The 19,318-nt window shown below is 39.4% G+C and overlaps 1 protein-coding gene across 1 annotated transcript in view; it reads right to left on the bottom strand.

Annotated features, from left to right (window-relative positions):
* The window catches only part of Stxbp5 (syntaxin binding protein 5), a 133,540-nt gene that overhangs the window by 87,347 nt on the left and 26,875 nt on the right, over positions 1-19,318 (bottom strand). Inside the window, 2 exon segments of the mRNA XM_036169293.1 lie at positions 14,281-14,381; positions 15,690-15,771. Coding sequence (XP_036025186.1) covers positions 14,281-14,381; positions 15,690-15,771 — 183 coding nt within the window.

Genomic DNA, 19,318 nt, shown 5'->3' with positions numbered 1-19,318 from the left:
GACAGCATGTTTGCTATTTCCATAAATGCACAATTTCATTACAGAGGTTCAGCAAGATGAAAACACATGTTTAAACAATGAAATATAGCTTCTGTTCTTATTCTTTTTTAGAGTTAATGTTCAGGTAGACCTTAAGGTTTAGACATTTGAAGTTTTTAATGTTTTATATAATAAAATGTACTCTTTCTAAGGATTTATATGAATTTATTATAATAAACTATAAACATACCTATTGAATCAGCAAAATAATTTTATAGTACAGTCTGAGTATTGCTTTTCTGACATTCTTGGGACTAAAGGTGTTTTAGATTTCACATTTTGAAATAGTAATATATAAATAATAAGATACCCTGGGGATGGGACATAAGTCTAAACACAACATTGATTGAAATCACATTATGCCCTGTATATATAGCTTGAAGGTAATTTTGTACAACTTTCATGTGCCTACATTTTGACTTAATCCTGTCCTATGAAATAAAGTGTAGAATTTCCCATTTATTGTCATGTGGGTACTTAGTGTTTCAGACTTGAGATCATCTCCTACTTCAGGTTTTTACATTAGGGATGATCAACCTGTACTTTGCTATTTACAAGGCAGTAGAAATCCATATCACCTTTTTGAAAACCTTAAGGAATAAGGAAAAGGAAGAAATTTGAATTAATAGGTAAGTGTAATATCTTAATTGTGAAAATGGTTCAACAGAGTTTGCAGATATGTATCAAAACTTGAACAGTATATATTGTTTACATTTTTAATTGATGTCACTTATAACTCAAAAACTGACTAACATTTTTGTTTAAACAGATCTGTGGATTAAGGAATTCTGAGAAATTATCTAGTTCTAGTTAACATATAGACATGAACAATAGTTAGACTGCCTAGGTTCAATTTCCATGTCTTCTAATTAGCACATTCTCAGGTAAACTATTCAATTTTTCAGTCTCCATTTCTAAGTAGCAAAACACACTACTTCACAGTATCCATCAATGATCAGTAAGACAAAGCATTTTAGATACTTAAAACAGGGCTTGACATTAAATATTCAATGAATGTTAGCTATATATTATTAAAAATAAATTATATTCTCAGGCTGAAGAGATGGCCCAGCAACCAGTTAAGAGCACTGACTGCTCTTTCAGAAGACCTGTCTTTGATTCACAGCACACACATGGTGGTGTACAACATGGCAATTGCAACCTGACCCATGTGGGTGCTGGCAACCAAACCCTGGTCCTTTAGAAATGTAGCCAGAGCTCGTAATAGCTCAGTAAACTCCCCAGCCCCCCAAATTACTGTTTTCTAAAACTACCCTCATTATTTGAGTAAGCTAAAGGAGAAAGAAACACAATGAGGTTAATCACAATGGATCTAACAATTTCTTATCCACCATTTTCTTCCTGTTTCTGAGCTCGTGGTTGTACAAAGAGTGGAAAACTAAAATGCCTCTAGCAACCAGTTGAAAAAATGAAATATCCTGCTAGTCATGCCAGTGAAATGTCATTACCCCAAACTCCTAGGTGGGCAGCCCAATATCCTATCAATCCTACCTAAGATTCCAAACTATGCATAATTCAATCATTTAGTGACACTACATAAAAGTCATGCTTGGGACAAAATGGACTCAACTCACCATATCTAACAATGTTCTTTCAATCTGGATATAAAGATGACCATGCCTCTCCATTTATAAATTTAGAATCTTGCCTTTTTATTGACAGATTAAAGGGTAAAATGAAGATGAAGTAAACTTTTTTTTGGAAACCGTAACAAACAAAAAGACACTGTTTACTTAAGAAGAGAGATATGAACTTAAAACTTTTGCATATGCATATGAATGAGCAGAGATTGCAGAGGATTTTTTTCTTTTTTTGCCATTTAATGAATCCAAGGAACTATTCCATATTAGAAACATAACACCATTGACACAGAACAGCCTTGAGACAAATAAACGTCAAATTTGGAATAATTTGGACAATGGGTGAAGAGCACATGGACTATAACATTGATCCATCACCAACTTACTGTATTATTAGCATCTGTGCCAAAGACAGAGGTTTGAAAAGCATTTGCGTGCTCTGGCTAATTTGTTTTCCATGTTTTTAGAGCCCAGTTAGCACATGATGAATTCCACATAAGACAGACGATGTCAGGCATGACAGGCAAAGCCAGGACACTTGAGAAGGGCTGGCCAGATCGTCTGACAGGGAGGCATCTTTAACTGTGGTTGTCCAGCGGACTGTGGACAGAAGAAAACCACTCCTGCCTCCCACCCCCAGGGCTGTGCTGTGACCCACAGAACTATGGGCTAAGGGAACACTCATCATAGCTGCCTCTTCAGCTTGAGGGTGTTTTCTTATGCAGCAGCTGATAGCCGAACTACTATTATCATAAGTCAAATTTACTTTAGCTGAAAATGAAGAAAAGGCATAAAAATCAAATAGGAAAATAAGTTCTTACTTATAAAAATCAAGCTTCAGAAGGCCAGAAAAAGTTGTCAGGAATATATACAGTCCCATGTACCACAAGGCTAAAATACTGCCTTGAATCAAAACCAAATCCGTATCAATGCTCTCATTCTCATATTCTTTCTTTCTTTCTTTCTGTCTGTCTGTCTGTCTGTCTCTGTCCGTCTATCTGTATCTCTCCACACACACATAAGTCCCTATTTATGCATTTACACAAACCTGCTATTTTAAAGTTGGTTTTTATTTGTTTCTCCTTCCCCCAAATTTGCTCTTCCTGTGAGTTTTATAAACAACTGGAATATGTTATCTTTCTATCATGTTTCCAAAATAAGCAAGACATGAAAGATTTGAGGTTGGGAGAGAGTTCGGTTTTTTGTTGTTTTTTTGTTGTTGTTGTTTTTCCTTTTACTAATTAAAAAAATATATATTTGTTTGTTTGTTTGTGTACTCGTGTATGTGTGGTGTGTATGTACCTGTGGATATGTCTGTATCATGGTACACACGTGCAGTTTGGGGCACAATTTTCCAGAATCAGTTCTCTCCTCTATTGTGGGTTCTGGAGATCCAGCTCAGGCAGCCCGTTCTCCGTGGCAAGTCCCCTGGACCCACTGAACCACTTCTCTTGCTTTGTTTTTTTGTTTTTCAGTCAGTGTCTCACACATGTAGTCCAGGCTACCCTGTCACTGAACACGTGTGCCTCTCTTCACACATGGACTTTGGACTCATTCTGAGCTTTAGTCCATTTGTTCTCTCTTGGAAATTACCATTTCTAATTTCTAGCACTTTTGGGGGGAGGGCACAGGGGTTCCTAGTAAAACAAGTACCACCAGCTTGTATTTCTTTTTTAATATTATACAGTCTTGGGGTATTCTAGATTTTTCTTTTGCCATGTAAGTTTTAGAACTGTGAACAAACTTTTGAAGCTTCTGATTGCCATGCCTCTCGATTTATAGATGAATTTGGGCTATCTGCGTGAGCCCTGGCTTGAGACTCACCAGTGGGGACAGGGGACACAAATGAAGGCAATCACCCCTTCTCCCCCTGCTCTATTGATGGGGAACAGTTCAGCAGCGAGGGGTAGGGCTGCCTGGGCCCCTTCTCGCTCCATGCTTGGCTCTTACTGTCTTGTTTTTAAATTTGACCAATTGTACAAGAATTAGGTAGTTCTTCCAGTGCAAGCTTATTTCAGCCCCAACTTTTCTTCAGCTACCCCTTGACCACTCCTTTCCCTTCGAGGCTCCGTTTTCACTAACATGTCCCCAGCAACTGTTTCAAAGGAAATTTCTGTCTCGGTCACCTCATCATAGATTCGGCTCACGGCCTTGAAGTGTTCATTTTTATTCAAATAAATTAATCTTTAGTAAGTTAGAAGGAAAAGCATAAGCAAGAGAACCAACACTGAAACGTTAGGTCTAAGGAAACAGAACAAACAGATGGTGCTTGTTTTCAGACACCTATGCAGACCAAAGTCTAACAAACCAGATCAATTGAAATAAGGCAAAATAAATTAAAAAAAAGGAAGCCAGTAAGCATAGGAGGGAACAGGGGCACTCAGTACAATGGAGTAACGCCTCTGATCTTCACAGCATAGACACTGGATCATAAAACTCAGTCAGGAAATCCTCCAAGATGGAGAAGCAGCAAAGCGGAGGCGGCACACGTCTGTGGCAGTGCAGCCACGGTCTCCTGTCACCCTGTCCTATCTCTTCCGGTCGGAGGGAGTAGTGCTTTGACTGACGCTGTTTTCTCACTAACAAATGAAATGCATAAAGACCACCAAGTCTCGCCCCACTGCACACAAATCCCACCATCTTCCAAGAGTGTCCCCCTGGGCTCTCACTAAGACACAAGGATGAGATTTTAAACGTTACATAGGCCTTCAGTCTGGGTGACAGTGGTGGGATTACCTTCACCGTGGGGAGATTCTGAGACATTCTGTAGAGTGTAGAGCCATCACCTGCTATTTATCTCTAGGCTACATTTTCAAAAGTATTCTCTCCTTTACCACCTCCACTGAAGTGAGAATCCCACTCAAGTTCTGGCTCCTTGTCTACATTTCCTCCAATTTAGCACTCGTTATTTGCATTTTATCATAAAGAAGCAAGGAAAAAAATATCAAGTCACACCTTCAACATTTTCCTGGGAAATATCAATTAAAAATAACATGCTAATCATGTATTTAGTATGAAGGAGACAGTTCTCTGAATCTTTGTGCCTGTGTAAAGAGGAAGTACTTTCTCCAGGCTCCACTGGCAGTCTCTCACTCCATCCTGAGTCAGTGTCCATCCATCACAGACCACCAACAGACAGTGTGCAAGAGTACTACAAACAGCCTCCTGGAGGCAACTGGAGGCTTTTCTCTTGTGTTCTTCAAAATTTAGGCTCCATCTACCCACTGTTGAATTCAAATACCACTTCCACATGTTTAGCAGTCAACAAGTACATATGTAACACAAGACTCTATTTACTGGTGATGTCAAAGCGATTTGAAGTTCATTCACATATGACGCTGTGAAATATTTTTTCTCTCTATACATAGTATGGCTGCTACTGCCTGGAAATCAGAGCAAAGTGATTCCCCAAACCAGAGACTCACAAGATCTGGCCTATGGTCCTCACCCAAGATTATAATCCCTCCCCCCGTCCAGCCTCTCTTCACCCTGCACATGATTCTGCCTCAGCTGCAAGTGTTTGGGGGTGGTGTTAGAACAGACAAGAGGGAGGGGGTCAACTCAAGGGAGGAGTCCATCCATGCAACCTTCAGAAGTTGGTCATCCATGCTGGGATGGGACTTTTCCACGAGAAAGCTGTTTTGGTACCATCCGCATTCTGGAAACCCTTCACCCAAGCTCCTGTAACCCTGCCCTCTAAACTCACTTGTTCAGCAAGCTTGACTTAGAGGAAATCATTGTTTTGCTCTGTCAGTAGTACCAGTTGAGTAAATGTTTGTTTCCCCGAGGAAAAGCACCAACAGATGCTTGTAAAATGAAACCATACAATGATTCATTTCTCAGAGCACAGCCTCCTTGCTAAGTGACACCATATTCAGATTCCAAAATCTGTAGTAGTTTTTATTGCTATAAATCACTATCAACTTAGTGAACTCAAACTCACTTACTTTTCAGTTTCTGTTGGACAGATATCTAGACCCTGCTTCTGGAGACTCTGCTTAGAAACACAGAAGCCTGAAATGTAGGTTATTGGGTAGCCAAGCTGTATCCTAAATACCTTTCCAAAAAGAGTATGAAAATAATCTTCTCCAAGCTCAATTGAGTTGCTAGAAAAATTCAACTTCTACAGTTGCAAGACAGTCTACATGTCCTAGCTCTCCCTCAGACCCTTCAATGTGACTCACTCCATCTTCAAGACCAACACAGAACAAGGTCCTTTTACTGAGTCTATCTTAGACTCTGAGCTTTATGTGTTAAGTAGACTCCTGGCCCATTGAAAGATTCACCTGATTAAGTCGAGCCCATGGTGACTTATCGTCCTATTTGTAGGTGAACTAAACTGGGAAATTTGTCACACCTCACTTAGATGAATGCATGTTTAAATGACAAAGGATAGGTATATGGTATCAGCAAATACTTAGGTCCCACTAGCACCTGCCTCTCTTAGGTTCATATTTGGGAGTGGAGCCCTCCTGGAGCGTATGAATAACGCCACAGCTTTGTCAGAGTGTTTGGAACACTGTTTTCCTACCAGCAGGGCATGAGAAATTCGGTTTTGCGCTTTCTGAAAGGTGACTGGGGTTTTAGTTAGTATTTTCCTGGTGACAAATTTCGATTTAAAAATAATAGAAAAGGACCACGTAATTATTTCATTACATGTTTTAAATCCCCATATCTGAAGCACTACTTGTACTGTCCATCCCTCCTGCCCAGCTTTGTGATATCAGTCCACTCAGCACCCCAAGTAGCACTCTGTCCACTACACAAACATAATGAACTACACGATTTCTAATGGTTCCAGCCACTGTCTAAGTATTTGATAAAGGAGGGGGTTCGTTCTCATGCTTTTGTTTTGTTATTTTTACAGGACTTATTCTATTGAATAAAAGATATGAACCTACTCTTGTATTACCTGGCCCCTCTGTTCATCTAATGCTTTTACATGTTAATTTATTGCAAGGCCCCTACATGACCTGACGATTCTCTCTGAATAACTCCTCTTTTTGTCCAAGGTTTTGGTTATTAGAGATACCTAATCTCAGAAGTTACCCGACACTTATCATCTTTTCTTTTACAGTTTCAAATTCATCAAATGCTAACTCTTTTTATTTGACACTTTCAAACTTTGTCTAAGTATACCCATGTTCTAAAATGACTTGTTCTGTCTGCACCAATAACCAATCATCTTGTAGATCAGGGTTAGGTCCAGAGTGATAAACTGCATCCATCTCTTCTGAACAGTGCTGGGCAAGATTCTCAAATGTCATTCTTCAGCCCTGAATTTCACTCAACCAAATTTTTCATTCCTAAGGCTTGTACCCTTCATTAATCTTCTTTCATTAATTTTATCTGGAGTGAGGTGGTACACACCTGTAAGCCATCACTTGGATCAGGGGCTTCAAGGCTAGCCTGAGCTAGATGAGACCATATGCTTCTTAAAAAAAAAAAAAAAAAAAGAAGCCTGGAAAGCATTTTGATAAAATGGTACGATTTCAAGAAAGTTGTAGATTTTTTAGTTCAATGTTGAATTACTTTGCTTCTTGTTAAATCTGTGCAGTAAATTAATTGGAAATCTTTGTAAGACTGTTATAGGTTGGCTTTTGGCCAATGGTACTTTTCTAGCTCTTAGTTGTATGATATTCATGGGCCTGCTGAGAAAAGTATAAGCTACGGAAATCAGCAAAACACAATGTTTGGTTAATACTACGGGAAACAAAGGTACAGCATGGTAAAGGAGCTTTTGTTGCTATGTTAATTTATTCATGCCACTCAGAAGGTGCCTCGTGGCCAACAGCCAGTGTCTGCTGCACACCAGGAGTGCTCACTGCCCACCGCAGGGCTGCTAGAGAAATGAGTCAGTCCAACCGCCAAGCAGTCCTTTTCTTGTGAGATGTTTATTGAAAATCAGTGATTCTTCCATGATAGATAAAGCAAACTAAATTCTGAGTCTGAGAACTAATGTACTAGATAATTTAATTTAGAATGCATAATTACTGTTTAAGTTAAAATATGCACCCATAATTAAATAAAACAGCCATATATAAAAACGCATCTTTAGAAATATATTTCAGTATCACCTTGCAACTATTAGGACATCTGAGGAGGAAAAGTCCTCCCTATAACACTTCAGTGAGGAACATTTTCTTGATTTCCTGAGAATAAATAACATTTATGTGGAAGAGTTTCATAAACAGTAAGAACTATATGATCAAGGTAATATTAGACAACTTTAGCCCTGAGTGGGAAGTCTATATACTTAATTTAATTTTTATTTTTTATTTTTTATATTGTTGTTTAAAAACTCATGGAACAAAACAGCACTGTTGAGAATAATGCTCATTCTAATTCATAGCGATGAGTTAAAAGGAGGAGGAGGAGGAGGCGGCTGTATCTGCTTATTAATCCATGACTTCTTCCTAATTAAATGTCCTTCAAAGGGAAAAATATCAAAGTGGAAGCCAAGTGGAACATTTTTTGCAAGTGCCAAATAGAATTTCGCTTATCAAATTCTCAGTTTCTATCAAAGCCAAGGACTTCTCCTCTGCATGAATAAACTCAATGGTGCATGACAAGGTTGCCAATACCAAGGAAGAACGAGAGAAGCATGTTAGTGTCGAGGACCAGCACGATAAATTAGCTCAAGCAGAATTTCTTCTCTTGCACTTCTGAAAGTACAGGACAGACACCCAGATGTCAAAAGGGTTCTGAGAGCTCCAGAGCGGGCTTTGCACCCTCACCTCCCGGCCCCTCCCTTTTAGCTTCTGGTATTGCCAGCTATCCTTTATTCCTTGAATTAAAGATTCATTCTCCCCTCCCTTCCTGGTGTGTTTGTGTTTGTGTGTGTGTGTGTGTGTGTGTGTGTGTGTGTGTGTGTGTGTTCTTTTTCTTTTTCTCTTATAAGGACATCAGTCAGGTAAGTGCTGGCCACATTAACTTAGTTTCATTGGAAAGACCCTACTTTTAAATAAGGTCACATTTAGGGGTTAGAACTTGAACATTATTTTGGAGACAGTTCAATCTGTAACAGGGGTCAGAGCAGTAAAGACCACACTAAAGTACTCCCTAATACATATCACTTTACCAATTCCTTTCGATGCTATGGTTCACATCACTGGCAAATGAATTCCTGTGGTAAAAAGTACATGGCAGATTAATCTCTAAAGGGCTCTGAACCTGGTAATCACATAAGAAGCTGCATATTAATTATAGAAAAAATTAAATTGAGTTTTTTTCTGTGAAAATATGTATACTTTTTCTCTCTAGTCTTCACTTCTACCCTGTCCTCTGGTTGGCTGTAAACCACTTCCTTTTATGATCAATCAGCCTCCATCACACGTTGAGGTCCTAGCCATCCCTGTCCCACAGAAGAGAAGAATGTGACTATATGTGGAAGATGTGACCAAGATAAAGTCATTGTATCAGCCCTAGTCCAGTGTGGCTGGTGTTCTCAGAAGAAACTAGGGCCCAGCACACGAGGAAACCGTGGAAGACAGAGAGAAGACATCCACAAGCTACGGCTTCAGAAGAAACTGGCATGGGAATGGTAAGGAAATGCAGCTCTGGTGTTCCAGTTGCCTGTGAGTAATCAGGTGTCTGCTCAACCAACACATTCCTAAGGTTTTTCTTGTGCAAAATCAAAAACTATTCTATGGAAATTGAAATGCATATTTGCTCACTCAGTATGAATAAATGGCTTTTAATTGGGCATCTGGGAAGTTTAACTAGTCTTCTTAGCTTTGACCAATATCCTAAAAGTAAGACCCACATCATTCTTGTTTATTATGCCAAATATCTGCTCAGCAGTCAGGACTAAGATACTTGTTCTACAACTATCCTCAGAGTAAATGGGGAATTAGGGGGAAAAAAAAAAAAAAAAAAAACAGCATTTAAGAGAAATAAAGCAGTAAGGACTACAGGCTTAGAGAAAATTTTTCTGTAAATCAGAAAAACATCACACAAAGCTGCAAAGTAATTTTCTCAAGTTTGTAGACTTGACACTCAACTGTTGTATTTTTTGTTAAACACCACCAAAGCACAACCTATTAAAAGATATTCACATTACAGATTTTCACAAAACTATATGCTTAACATTAGCTGTAAGTTGAATTTCTTAAGAAGTGGTAATTTTATATACTATAATTTACTACAATTCAAAAAACTAAACTAACTAAAAATGTATATTCTAAAAAATAATTTTAATTACTACATAGAATTTCTATTCTTTGTACAGAAATTTTCACTAAAATATAATCCAACTATTACTTAAGACAACACAATGCACAAGACAAGCAGGCTTAGGGCAACAATTCTCCAGAATCTTACAAATAGCATTTAGTGCATTTCCCATGCTTTTCCCACCTTTCTTGGTTTCACAAGCAAAAGTGCAAATGGCATAAACGAGAAATGGTAATTTAGCCAAGTTAATGTAGGCTTAAACTAGAAAGAGCAAACTGGGCTCCTGTTCCCAGAAGTTTGATGCCCACTGTAAAAGTAAGTAGTGTGGACATCACCTCCCACTGCTGCAGTGTGGACATCACCTCCCACTGCTGCGGTGTGGACATCACCTCCCACTGCTGCAGTGTGGACATCACCTCCCACTGCTGCAGTGTGGACATCACCTCCCACTGCTGCGGTGTGGACATCACCACCCACTGCTGCGGTGTGGACATCACCTCCCACTGCTGCGGTGTGGACATCACCTCCCACTGCTGCGGTGTGGACATCACCTCCCACTGCTGCAGTGTGGACATCACCTCCTTCTGCTGCAGTGTGGACATCACCACCCACTGCTGCAGTGTGGACATCACCTCCCACTGCTGCAGTGTGGACATCACCTCCCACTGCTACAGTGTGGACATCACCACCCACTGCTGCACTGTGGTCACTATCACCCACTGCTGCAATGTGGACATCACCACCCACTGCTGCAGTGTGGTCACCATCACCCACTGCTGCAGTGTGGACATAACTTCCCACTGCTGCAGTGTGGACATCACCTCCCACTGCTGCAATGTGGACATCACCACCCACTGCTGCAGTGTGGTCACCATCACCTACTGCTGCAGGGTGGATATCATCACCCACTGATGCAGATTTCTCTTTTGCTAGATCTATCCCTCAAGTTAGGGACAGCCACATTTTATGCTCTGGCTCTTGAAATAAGAGTGCAAGAGATGAGTATCACTTCACTACAGGATCTTTCTTAAGAATCAATTGTTTTAGCATGTTCTCTTCCCTTTAGCTTAGTAACTGACAATATTTAAAAGACTGACTGTTCCTCAGAGATTCTGGGGTAAAGAGGGCAATATGGAATAGTATGTCCAACAAGCCCACAAATGGTATACATAGTAGCTAAATAAGCTGTTGAAGCAAGCCATCCAGAATTTGATAGAATTTGTTACTACAACATAATGCAGACTATATCCTGCTTGATATAGAATATAAATACCAATTATACAGCATGTACAATCAGCAAAAACCAGATCCCTACAAAGATCGAAGAACGGGCAGAGCATTGCAGATTTTCCCCCTTTCCCCTCCCCAGCCAGGGGAAGCTCCTGTGATAGAAATCTTCAGAGCACATAGACTTTGTGAATCCAAAGCTTTCAGGTGAAACAGGCACTGTTGCCCTGGGAAGCCCCACAGCTGAGGCAAACCCTTTCTTCCACCTCCCCCTGCCCAGAGCCACATGCTGAGGAGAACTAGGCACCTGTCCAGTACCTCTCACCTGGCAGCTGCATGAAGACAGAGGGCCATTGCTAGCTAGGTCCTATCACTCCAACTCTGCACAGCCATTACAGGGAATCTCTTCCAAGGGAAGTATTCAAGGAACATAGTGCTGCCTCAATTTCCTGTTTACTGCTGCCCTCATAAACACTTTAGGGGTCTGAACTCTGAACAGGCTTAACTGTCCTCTGTGAGTCATGTGCAAAACCATCTTACAGGTCTAGAATTGGGAATTCCATCACTTCACTTCATGTGTCAATTTTACAACCGTGGCATACAACTGTGCAAGCTGCCAAGCTGTGCCTTACATAATGGTGCCCAATCAGGGGTGGGGGAGGGGTAGAAAATAAAGACCAGGCAGCCTTCATTTACTGAAAATGCCACTGTTGTGCATTTCTCATGAAGGGATCTTTACCCACCAACACATCTGAGGCTGGCTTACCATTTCCCCATCATTGTCTACCACAATTCCTTGGAGGCTCTGTATTCATTAACTTTCATTGCTGTGACCAAAGCACCTGATTAAAACAAATTAAGGGAGGAAAGAAGACTGATTGGGGCTCCCAGTTTCACAGGTTCAGATCATAGTAGACTGGTCCCACGAGCCTGGGTAGACATGATGGCTGGAGGAGCATGGGACAGAGGAAATTCTTCACTTCGTGTGGAACAGGACACAGAGCAAGCAACAGGAAGGGGTGAAGGATAATATATTGAAGACTCCACATCTAATGACCTCCTTCTTTCCACTAGGTCCCACCTCCTAATTTCAATAACATCAGAAAACTGGCCCTGCAGCTGTGGGGCATCCTTCTAGGACTGAACTGGACAAGCACCACAAGGTCTCCATATCAAAACTGTAACACTATCCTTGGAAATACTGCTACGCAAACAACCTCCATATTTGATTATTGTCAATTCCTAACACTGGATCCCTTGATGTTTACTTATTTCATTAAGAGTATTTAACTGGTATCCCATCCTGAATATGCTTGTGAGCCTGGACAATGTCCTGCCACACTCACTTGCCCAGCTGAAAACATGGGCACGTCACTGACAAATGAGGCACCAAACACATCCTGCCGCTACAATTCTTGCTCCTGGAAAGCTCTTTCTAATGAACAGTCGTTTACGAGAACGTCTACATCACTACACTGACCAATTGCTGTCATTTTGACTTGCTACAATTCAGGGTTTCTTAGTTTTGATGCATCTCCTGTTTTGGACCATACAGTTCTTTGTTGTGGGTATCATCTTATGCACTGCAGCAGGGAGAGCAGAAGCCCTGGCATTTACCCACTAGAAGCCAGCAGGACTCCGACTCCTCCTGGAACATTCAAAGTTGTCTCTCGACACTGCCAAATGCCTTCTTGGGGGCAAAATTCTGAGAGTGGCAGCCCTCCTGCTACATCTCCAGCTCCACCAAAGCACCGCACTGATGGGAGAGGAAGTACCAGGACCAAATGTCCAGCTCACATACATGCCATGACACTGCAGACAGAGCTGCCCCTGAGATCCCACTGGCAAACACATGAAAGAACTGTGCAGAAGTCAAGAGGTCCGACTGGTTCTCAAGAGACAGAAAACAGCCGAATCTTGACTTTTCACTTCTTTGCTTTCCCCACAGACTTCTCTTTCACTTCTGCCCTTCCAGAAGCAAGCATGGCTGAACTGATGTAAGTTATGTGTTTCAGCTTCCCAATCAAGGTGTAAACAGCAACAAACAGTTCCTGACCTCTGGAGAGGTCTACTCTGCCTTCCCGCCCACTCACATTCAATGCACGCCCTCAGATTGGTGGTACTAGGACACACTGTATTTTCAGAGGCCACTTTGGCTTGCCTTACCCTAGTGTGGAAGGCTACTGGGGGCAGAAGCCCAGAGTCAAAGACTGATCTCTATGGGACTGTCAGACAGCCAGACCCAACCCTCATCAAAACAGTAACACAGGCTAATCCTTGGAGAAAAGAAGTGATTTTATCTTTAATGCCAACTACTTCTATTACTATTACTAACACACACACACACACACACACACACACACACACACACACACACACCTAGAAATAGTCTCATAAACTGTGGAGATTATATACTAACTCATATGTCATGCCAAAAGTAAGTTCATTATGAATCAAAGATGAGGCATAATAATGAAAACTTAATAGCTATATAAAAACATTTGGAGGACAGCGTTTAATAAAATTGGGATGAAGACATCTTCAGTCAATGCCTAAAGTTCACAAACCTTATGAGAGATTTTTGAGACCGACTATTCTATGTGTAGAACTTTCTCTTTTAGATATAGTTACATATGTACATATATGTATGTATGTATGTATATTTTGTAACAGCATAACAAAGAAGCACCAGGAACAGTAGTCTGAAAATGTTACAAACAGGGAGAATGCTCTATGGACACAATGAAGATTACTGAACACATTATGACACTCTCATACACTGTGAGAGTGAAAATGACCGGGAGAGATGTGAAGGTGCTGATACAAGGTAACTATTCGGCACCCAGTTAAGTGAAACAGGTTACAGAAGGCTGTATACAGTGTCCTTCCTTCATTAAAAAAGAAAACAGGGAGTAGCTCAGTGGTAGAGCACAAGGCCCTAGGTTCGATCCTCAGCTCAAAAAACAAAACAAAACAGGAGCTACAAGGAGATTTTTTTTTTTCACCTTTATGCCTATGTTGTAGCTATTGCTATTTTTTTTTTTTTAAAAAGATAATTTATACAATTCTCTTTGGAAAGGAAGAACTCTGCTGTTATTGTGTATCCTGTGATACTGAAATTACTTCTTACAGTCTACAGTAAGTGCACCACACACAACCCCAAAAGAATATAGCTCAGAAAAGTACATCACAACAGAATAGCAAATGTTCTATTTGTATGAAAGAAGAGAATTCTTACCTTTCTCTGCAAAATTTAAGTGAATGTAGTATGGCAGGCCTTTTCTGACGTAAATTCCACAAGTGTAAGGTGTCATCAGCCAAGGCACTCACAAGGGCTCCCTTGAAAATAAAGTGTATCTTATATGCAACAATGTATCTTATATGTAACAATTTTACAATAGTGTTTCCAAAGAGCTGCCAAAGCACCTTCAATTTGAAAACATTTAGCCAATAGATTATAGTTTGAAGGAATATATGACTCACCCAAATTCTCAACAGCAGATGTAGAAGAGTATTATATATAGATATCATATATCTATATATCAAATTAATGTTTTAACTTCTTCAGTAATTTAACACCTTATAATACAAAAGTATAATAGGATCTGGTGGGAGGGCTAAAATCTCTAAAATTATTAGACCTCAGACTCCAAATCATTTGGTCATTATTATAGATACTTTTTTAATAAAAACAAAATGTAAAATAAAGTGACCTCATTTTATTTACGTACAACAAACACTAATGGGAGTCCTTTATTCAGATTATAATAGAATAATGACACTATTCAGCTCTGAACAATTGAAAACTCTGACTAATTGGTTACATTAAAACATCCTGTTAGCTTATGCAATCACTCATAGGTAAGAAAGTGAGTAGCCCTAGAGCCACACAGGTGACTCAGTCTTGCCAAAGTCCAACAAGTCAGAATTTTCAGAGCAAGAACCTCTGCAAGTCCATTTCCATGAAAGGCTCAGAGACAGAAAGTGATCTGTAAAAAGGATGTAGACTATCTAAGATGCCTTTGCCCACTGAGCCATCCCACCAGCCCAGCTTTCATGCACATTTTGTGACTTATTCCATAGATCCTAATTATTTGGGACAAAAAGAATGTCTACAAACTATCCTCAAATTTAAAGGAAGTAAGCCATTCTCAGCAGTCTCCCTGTGAGCAGTTTCCTATGTTGTCAAATGGCATCTTCTCTAGTTTCCTTTATACTTCATTCTCAGAAACAAAGCCAATAAGCAACACAATACACTTTTGAATGGAAGCTTTTTCCTGGATATATTCTGAACATTCTGTTAAAATACATTCTCTTACCTATAATGAGCTCTGTATTTAACACAATCTCAATATAGATGACTTTCTGATGTTATGTAACTTTCAAAATCCTTGAAATAATAGCTGAAATACACCATCAGGTATCAAAAATATCTGCCCACACTATTGTACTTGCAACATTATTCCAAGAAAACATACTGGGTGACTATCTGTGGTAGCACCTTAAAATGAATTATGACTGCCTCTGACTCACAAGAAATTACATTTTGGTTCAAATATTTAAATATGAGTATATGCAAGCAATCAGAAAAACTAGATGTGCTCTAATTTCGGCTCTAAGTAGGAGGAATAAACACAAGTCACTAACCTCATTAATCAGGAACTGGAGTTGAATTACCGCCGCTCCACTGTCATGTTGGCAATAACACTCCACTCCTGGACGACCAAAGCTGCCATCGGTCCCATTAAGGAGTTTTAGCGGGTGTACTTTTAAAAGAAACTTTTATCTAAATAATAAATATTCTGATGACCTTATATTCAATCCAGGCCACTTAATGAGGCTGAGGTAATTAGGGCTTTAGCTTTCTTTTTTATAATTACAATCTTATATAGTTTAAAATAAATAAGAAAACTGTTCCTTTTAGAAAGCAAATAAAGCATTAAAAATCAGTAATAAACAAAACAAGATAATATAAGGTTTATTAATATGCTTTGGCCCGAACTCTTTCATTCCTCTTAAAGTAACAAGAGAAAAATGGTAGTTGATCTTTAGAGTACTGATTTTTCCCTTAGCAGGCAAATATCACTTAAAATATCCTTCTTACTATCATATTTCAATCTAACAGTGTCATTTTAAAACTAAAAATATAACCAAGAACTAACTATATAACCACACTGCTCGATGCAGCATGAGAATAACAATCAACGTTCCGATGCTTTCCAGTTAGGCTGGATGGGAGACTGTGCATAAGTAAAAGCACATTTTAACTAATATTCTCTCTGTATTGGGTATTATTGTAAATGTTATATAAATTAACCCCTTTAGCTATCATGATCCAGGAAGAACATATTATTATTATTCCTCATTTAAACTAAACAGACAAGGAAAGTGAGGCATAGAGGTTAATTAACATGAGATCTGTGTATACCAGAAACTAGCGGAATACAACCCAAATATCTTTCATGGCTCCATGATCTCAATTTGTCCTCTCCTCTCTTCCTCCTGTCCTTGTTCCCAGTGCTTGGGATGAACCTGGCTTTTGTGCATGTTAAGTACATGTTCTACTAGGTTATAGCCCTCATCCTATTCTCTTAGATCCACCAAATAAAGATCAAAACATAACAAAAAACACACATTTGCAGAATTTTCTATGAGGCGCTGCTGTATGCATTATACTTTCATTAACCTGAAATGACAATGTAATCATTTTAACACACTGCCACTCTATTTTTGGTAGCTAATAAATAATACAAAGTAAAGACAGGTTTAAAACATTTGGTGACTTTTTAATAAACTCCAGCCCAAGTTCTGCTTAATGCAAAAGCAAATGCACCATAAGTTAAATTCTATTTTGTAGACTTTCCCTTTCTTGCTATGCATCGACCTCAGGGCCTCATTCATGAAAAGCAAATGTTCTACCACTGAGCTATAAATCCCTCCAACCACTGATCTTTTCGATATTAATCAAAGACGTGTTCTTTGAGCTGAGGTATGTTTTCTGGAGCTCAGAGTTGTTTTTCGGGAGTAAAACACAGCCATGACTATCCAACTATATCAGCCTTATCCCTGCAGAACTTTCAAAGATCCTAGCAATGAGACATGAATGTAGCACTGGGAGTCTTACTAGCTGAGTGTGGTGGTGCATGCCTGTAATTCCAGCACTTAGAAGGCAGAGGCAGGAAGATTCCACGGTTGAGGTCAACTTGGAGACTTGATTTTCAAAAACCAAAGGCTAAAGGATATAGCTCATGTTACAAGCTTGCCTAGTTTGTATAAAACTCTGGGCTTCAATCTCCAACAACATATACACCAAAGGTTCTTATTATTGTTTTTTAATCAGCTACAGTTATATTAACCACACTGGACAAGATGGGAAATTGTAAAGACTAGCTTTGTGAAATCCTCTTAAAGTAGACATTTTTTATTTTTATTTTTAAACAGATCTGTTCTGCAATTCAGATTTTAACAAGTTATATAATAGTATGGAGAACTGCTTTATAAGAATATAAAATTTAATAGTCAAAAACAGATTTAACAATAAACAAAACTGACTACTAGAAGCAAAGACTATAAAAGCAGCTCTCCTCATTGCGGCAGGCTTAGAAGTAGCTCCTGGCCTTGAAAATCCTCTTTACCTTGAGTGTCAATCAGTAGTTTATCACAGAAAACACCTTGAAGTCCAGAAGTCAACTGCATCAAAGTCAAGAAAGCTTCCGTTCTTGTGCTGCAGATAGTGCTATACAAAACTGCCCTGTACCGCCTAATGCAGTTACCTATGGGTCATAAACACAACATCCCGACATGACAGAACAACTCTTCCCATCTATCAAACAGTAAGCACGATGCCTTAGTACATCTTTGTACTTGGTCTAAGAAGTCATCCTGCCCAGAGTTCCTGATTTCATTCCTTTCCCTTTGTTAGTACTTATGCAGATGTAGCCAGCCTTAAGGGTTCCTACCAGCATGGCCCTATAGACAGAGGGTAGATAGGGAGGTATCACAGTAAGTCATTACTGTGCTTTAACAAAACTCTTAAATCAACTTTAAAGACTGGATATGGTGTGTGTGTGTGTGTGTGTGTGTGTGTGTGTGTGTGTGTGTGTCTGTGATCATGAAATACAGCATGGGAAAAGCATACATTTTAGATCAAGTAGTTCTGACCCTGGTAGTATGTAGGAGTTTATATATCCTACTGCAAATATAGTAAGCCCAGTCTGCCAGAGGAAATGCGTGGGTGGGTAGAGTGGTTAGCTAGCTAATTTACTTTAGGTGCCACAATAACATCTAAGGTACAAAGAGAATTAAGATTTCTCCTTCCAAGTCAGCTCATATGCCAGCTCTATCATATTCACTATGACCTTCAAAGAATTATTCATTCTATTTCTCTACTTCCTACTCAACAAATGCACATAAGACCTATGCAGCCTAGAGGGCAGAAATGCAGTGAAGACTGAAACACACATGGACTCATAAAATAATACCCTTTATGTTGCTTAAATGAATTTTTGACACCAGCTAAAACTGTTACTTTAAAGAGGACCAAAACAAAAAACAAAAACAACAAAACAAAACAAACCCATCAATCTAGAACATATTAAATATAAAACAGCAAGTCATAAACACAAATACCCATATCTTTTCAGACCAGTGACTGTGCATGCATGCTCCCTAATGTTGACGTTTTTTTGAAAGAACATTCTTACTACAAAATAATCCAACTTCCTAACAATCATCTACTTGATAAAACATTGCCATCTCTCATGGGTACATTCACAAGGCACACAATATCTGCAATTCAAATGAAAACCAAAAGGACTATACATTGAATGGTTTTGTTAGATATATGTTGACTGGAGAAATGTTCACTTATTATCATGTACTCTGATATATGAGTTATTTATGGAACAAAGCTGACTAATGCTAAATGTTCTCCTCAGTGTTATTCTACTTGTCACTGGGAATTCCAGTGAGCTCTCTTGAAAAGGATACAGATTTCCTAACTCGGATACACTTCTGCACTCAGCTTTTCTGCTGTTTGCCTGTCAGCAACTAGGATGCCTACCTAACTAGTCCCCTTGGCTTCTGAAGCAAATCCATTACTTTACTTGAGGACCAGTATCTGCCAGACACTTCCTGTACAGTTGGCCCAGCTTTCCTCACCCAAATGAGGAGCTGCAGAAAGCAAAGCTGAAACATGCAAGAGTCTCTCAAAGCTCCTCTGTGTATGCAGCAGGAAAAAAAGCAAAGAATTACACATACAAAATATAATGAAAGTA

The sequence above is a fragment of the Onychomys torridus genome, chromosome 19, assembly GCF_903995425.1.
Source record: "Onychomys torridus chromosome 19, mOncTor1.1, whole genome shotgun sequence".
Taxonomy (NCBI): Eukaryota; Metazoa; Chordata; class Mammalia; order Rodentia; family Cricetidae; genus Onychomys; species Onychomys torridus.
The sequence above is the reverse complement of the archived record's forward strand: the minus strand, read 5'-3'. Positions and strand labels throughout refer to the sequence as shown.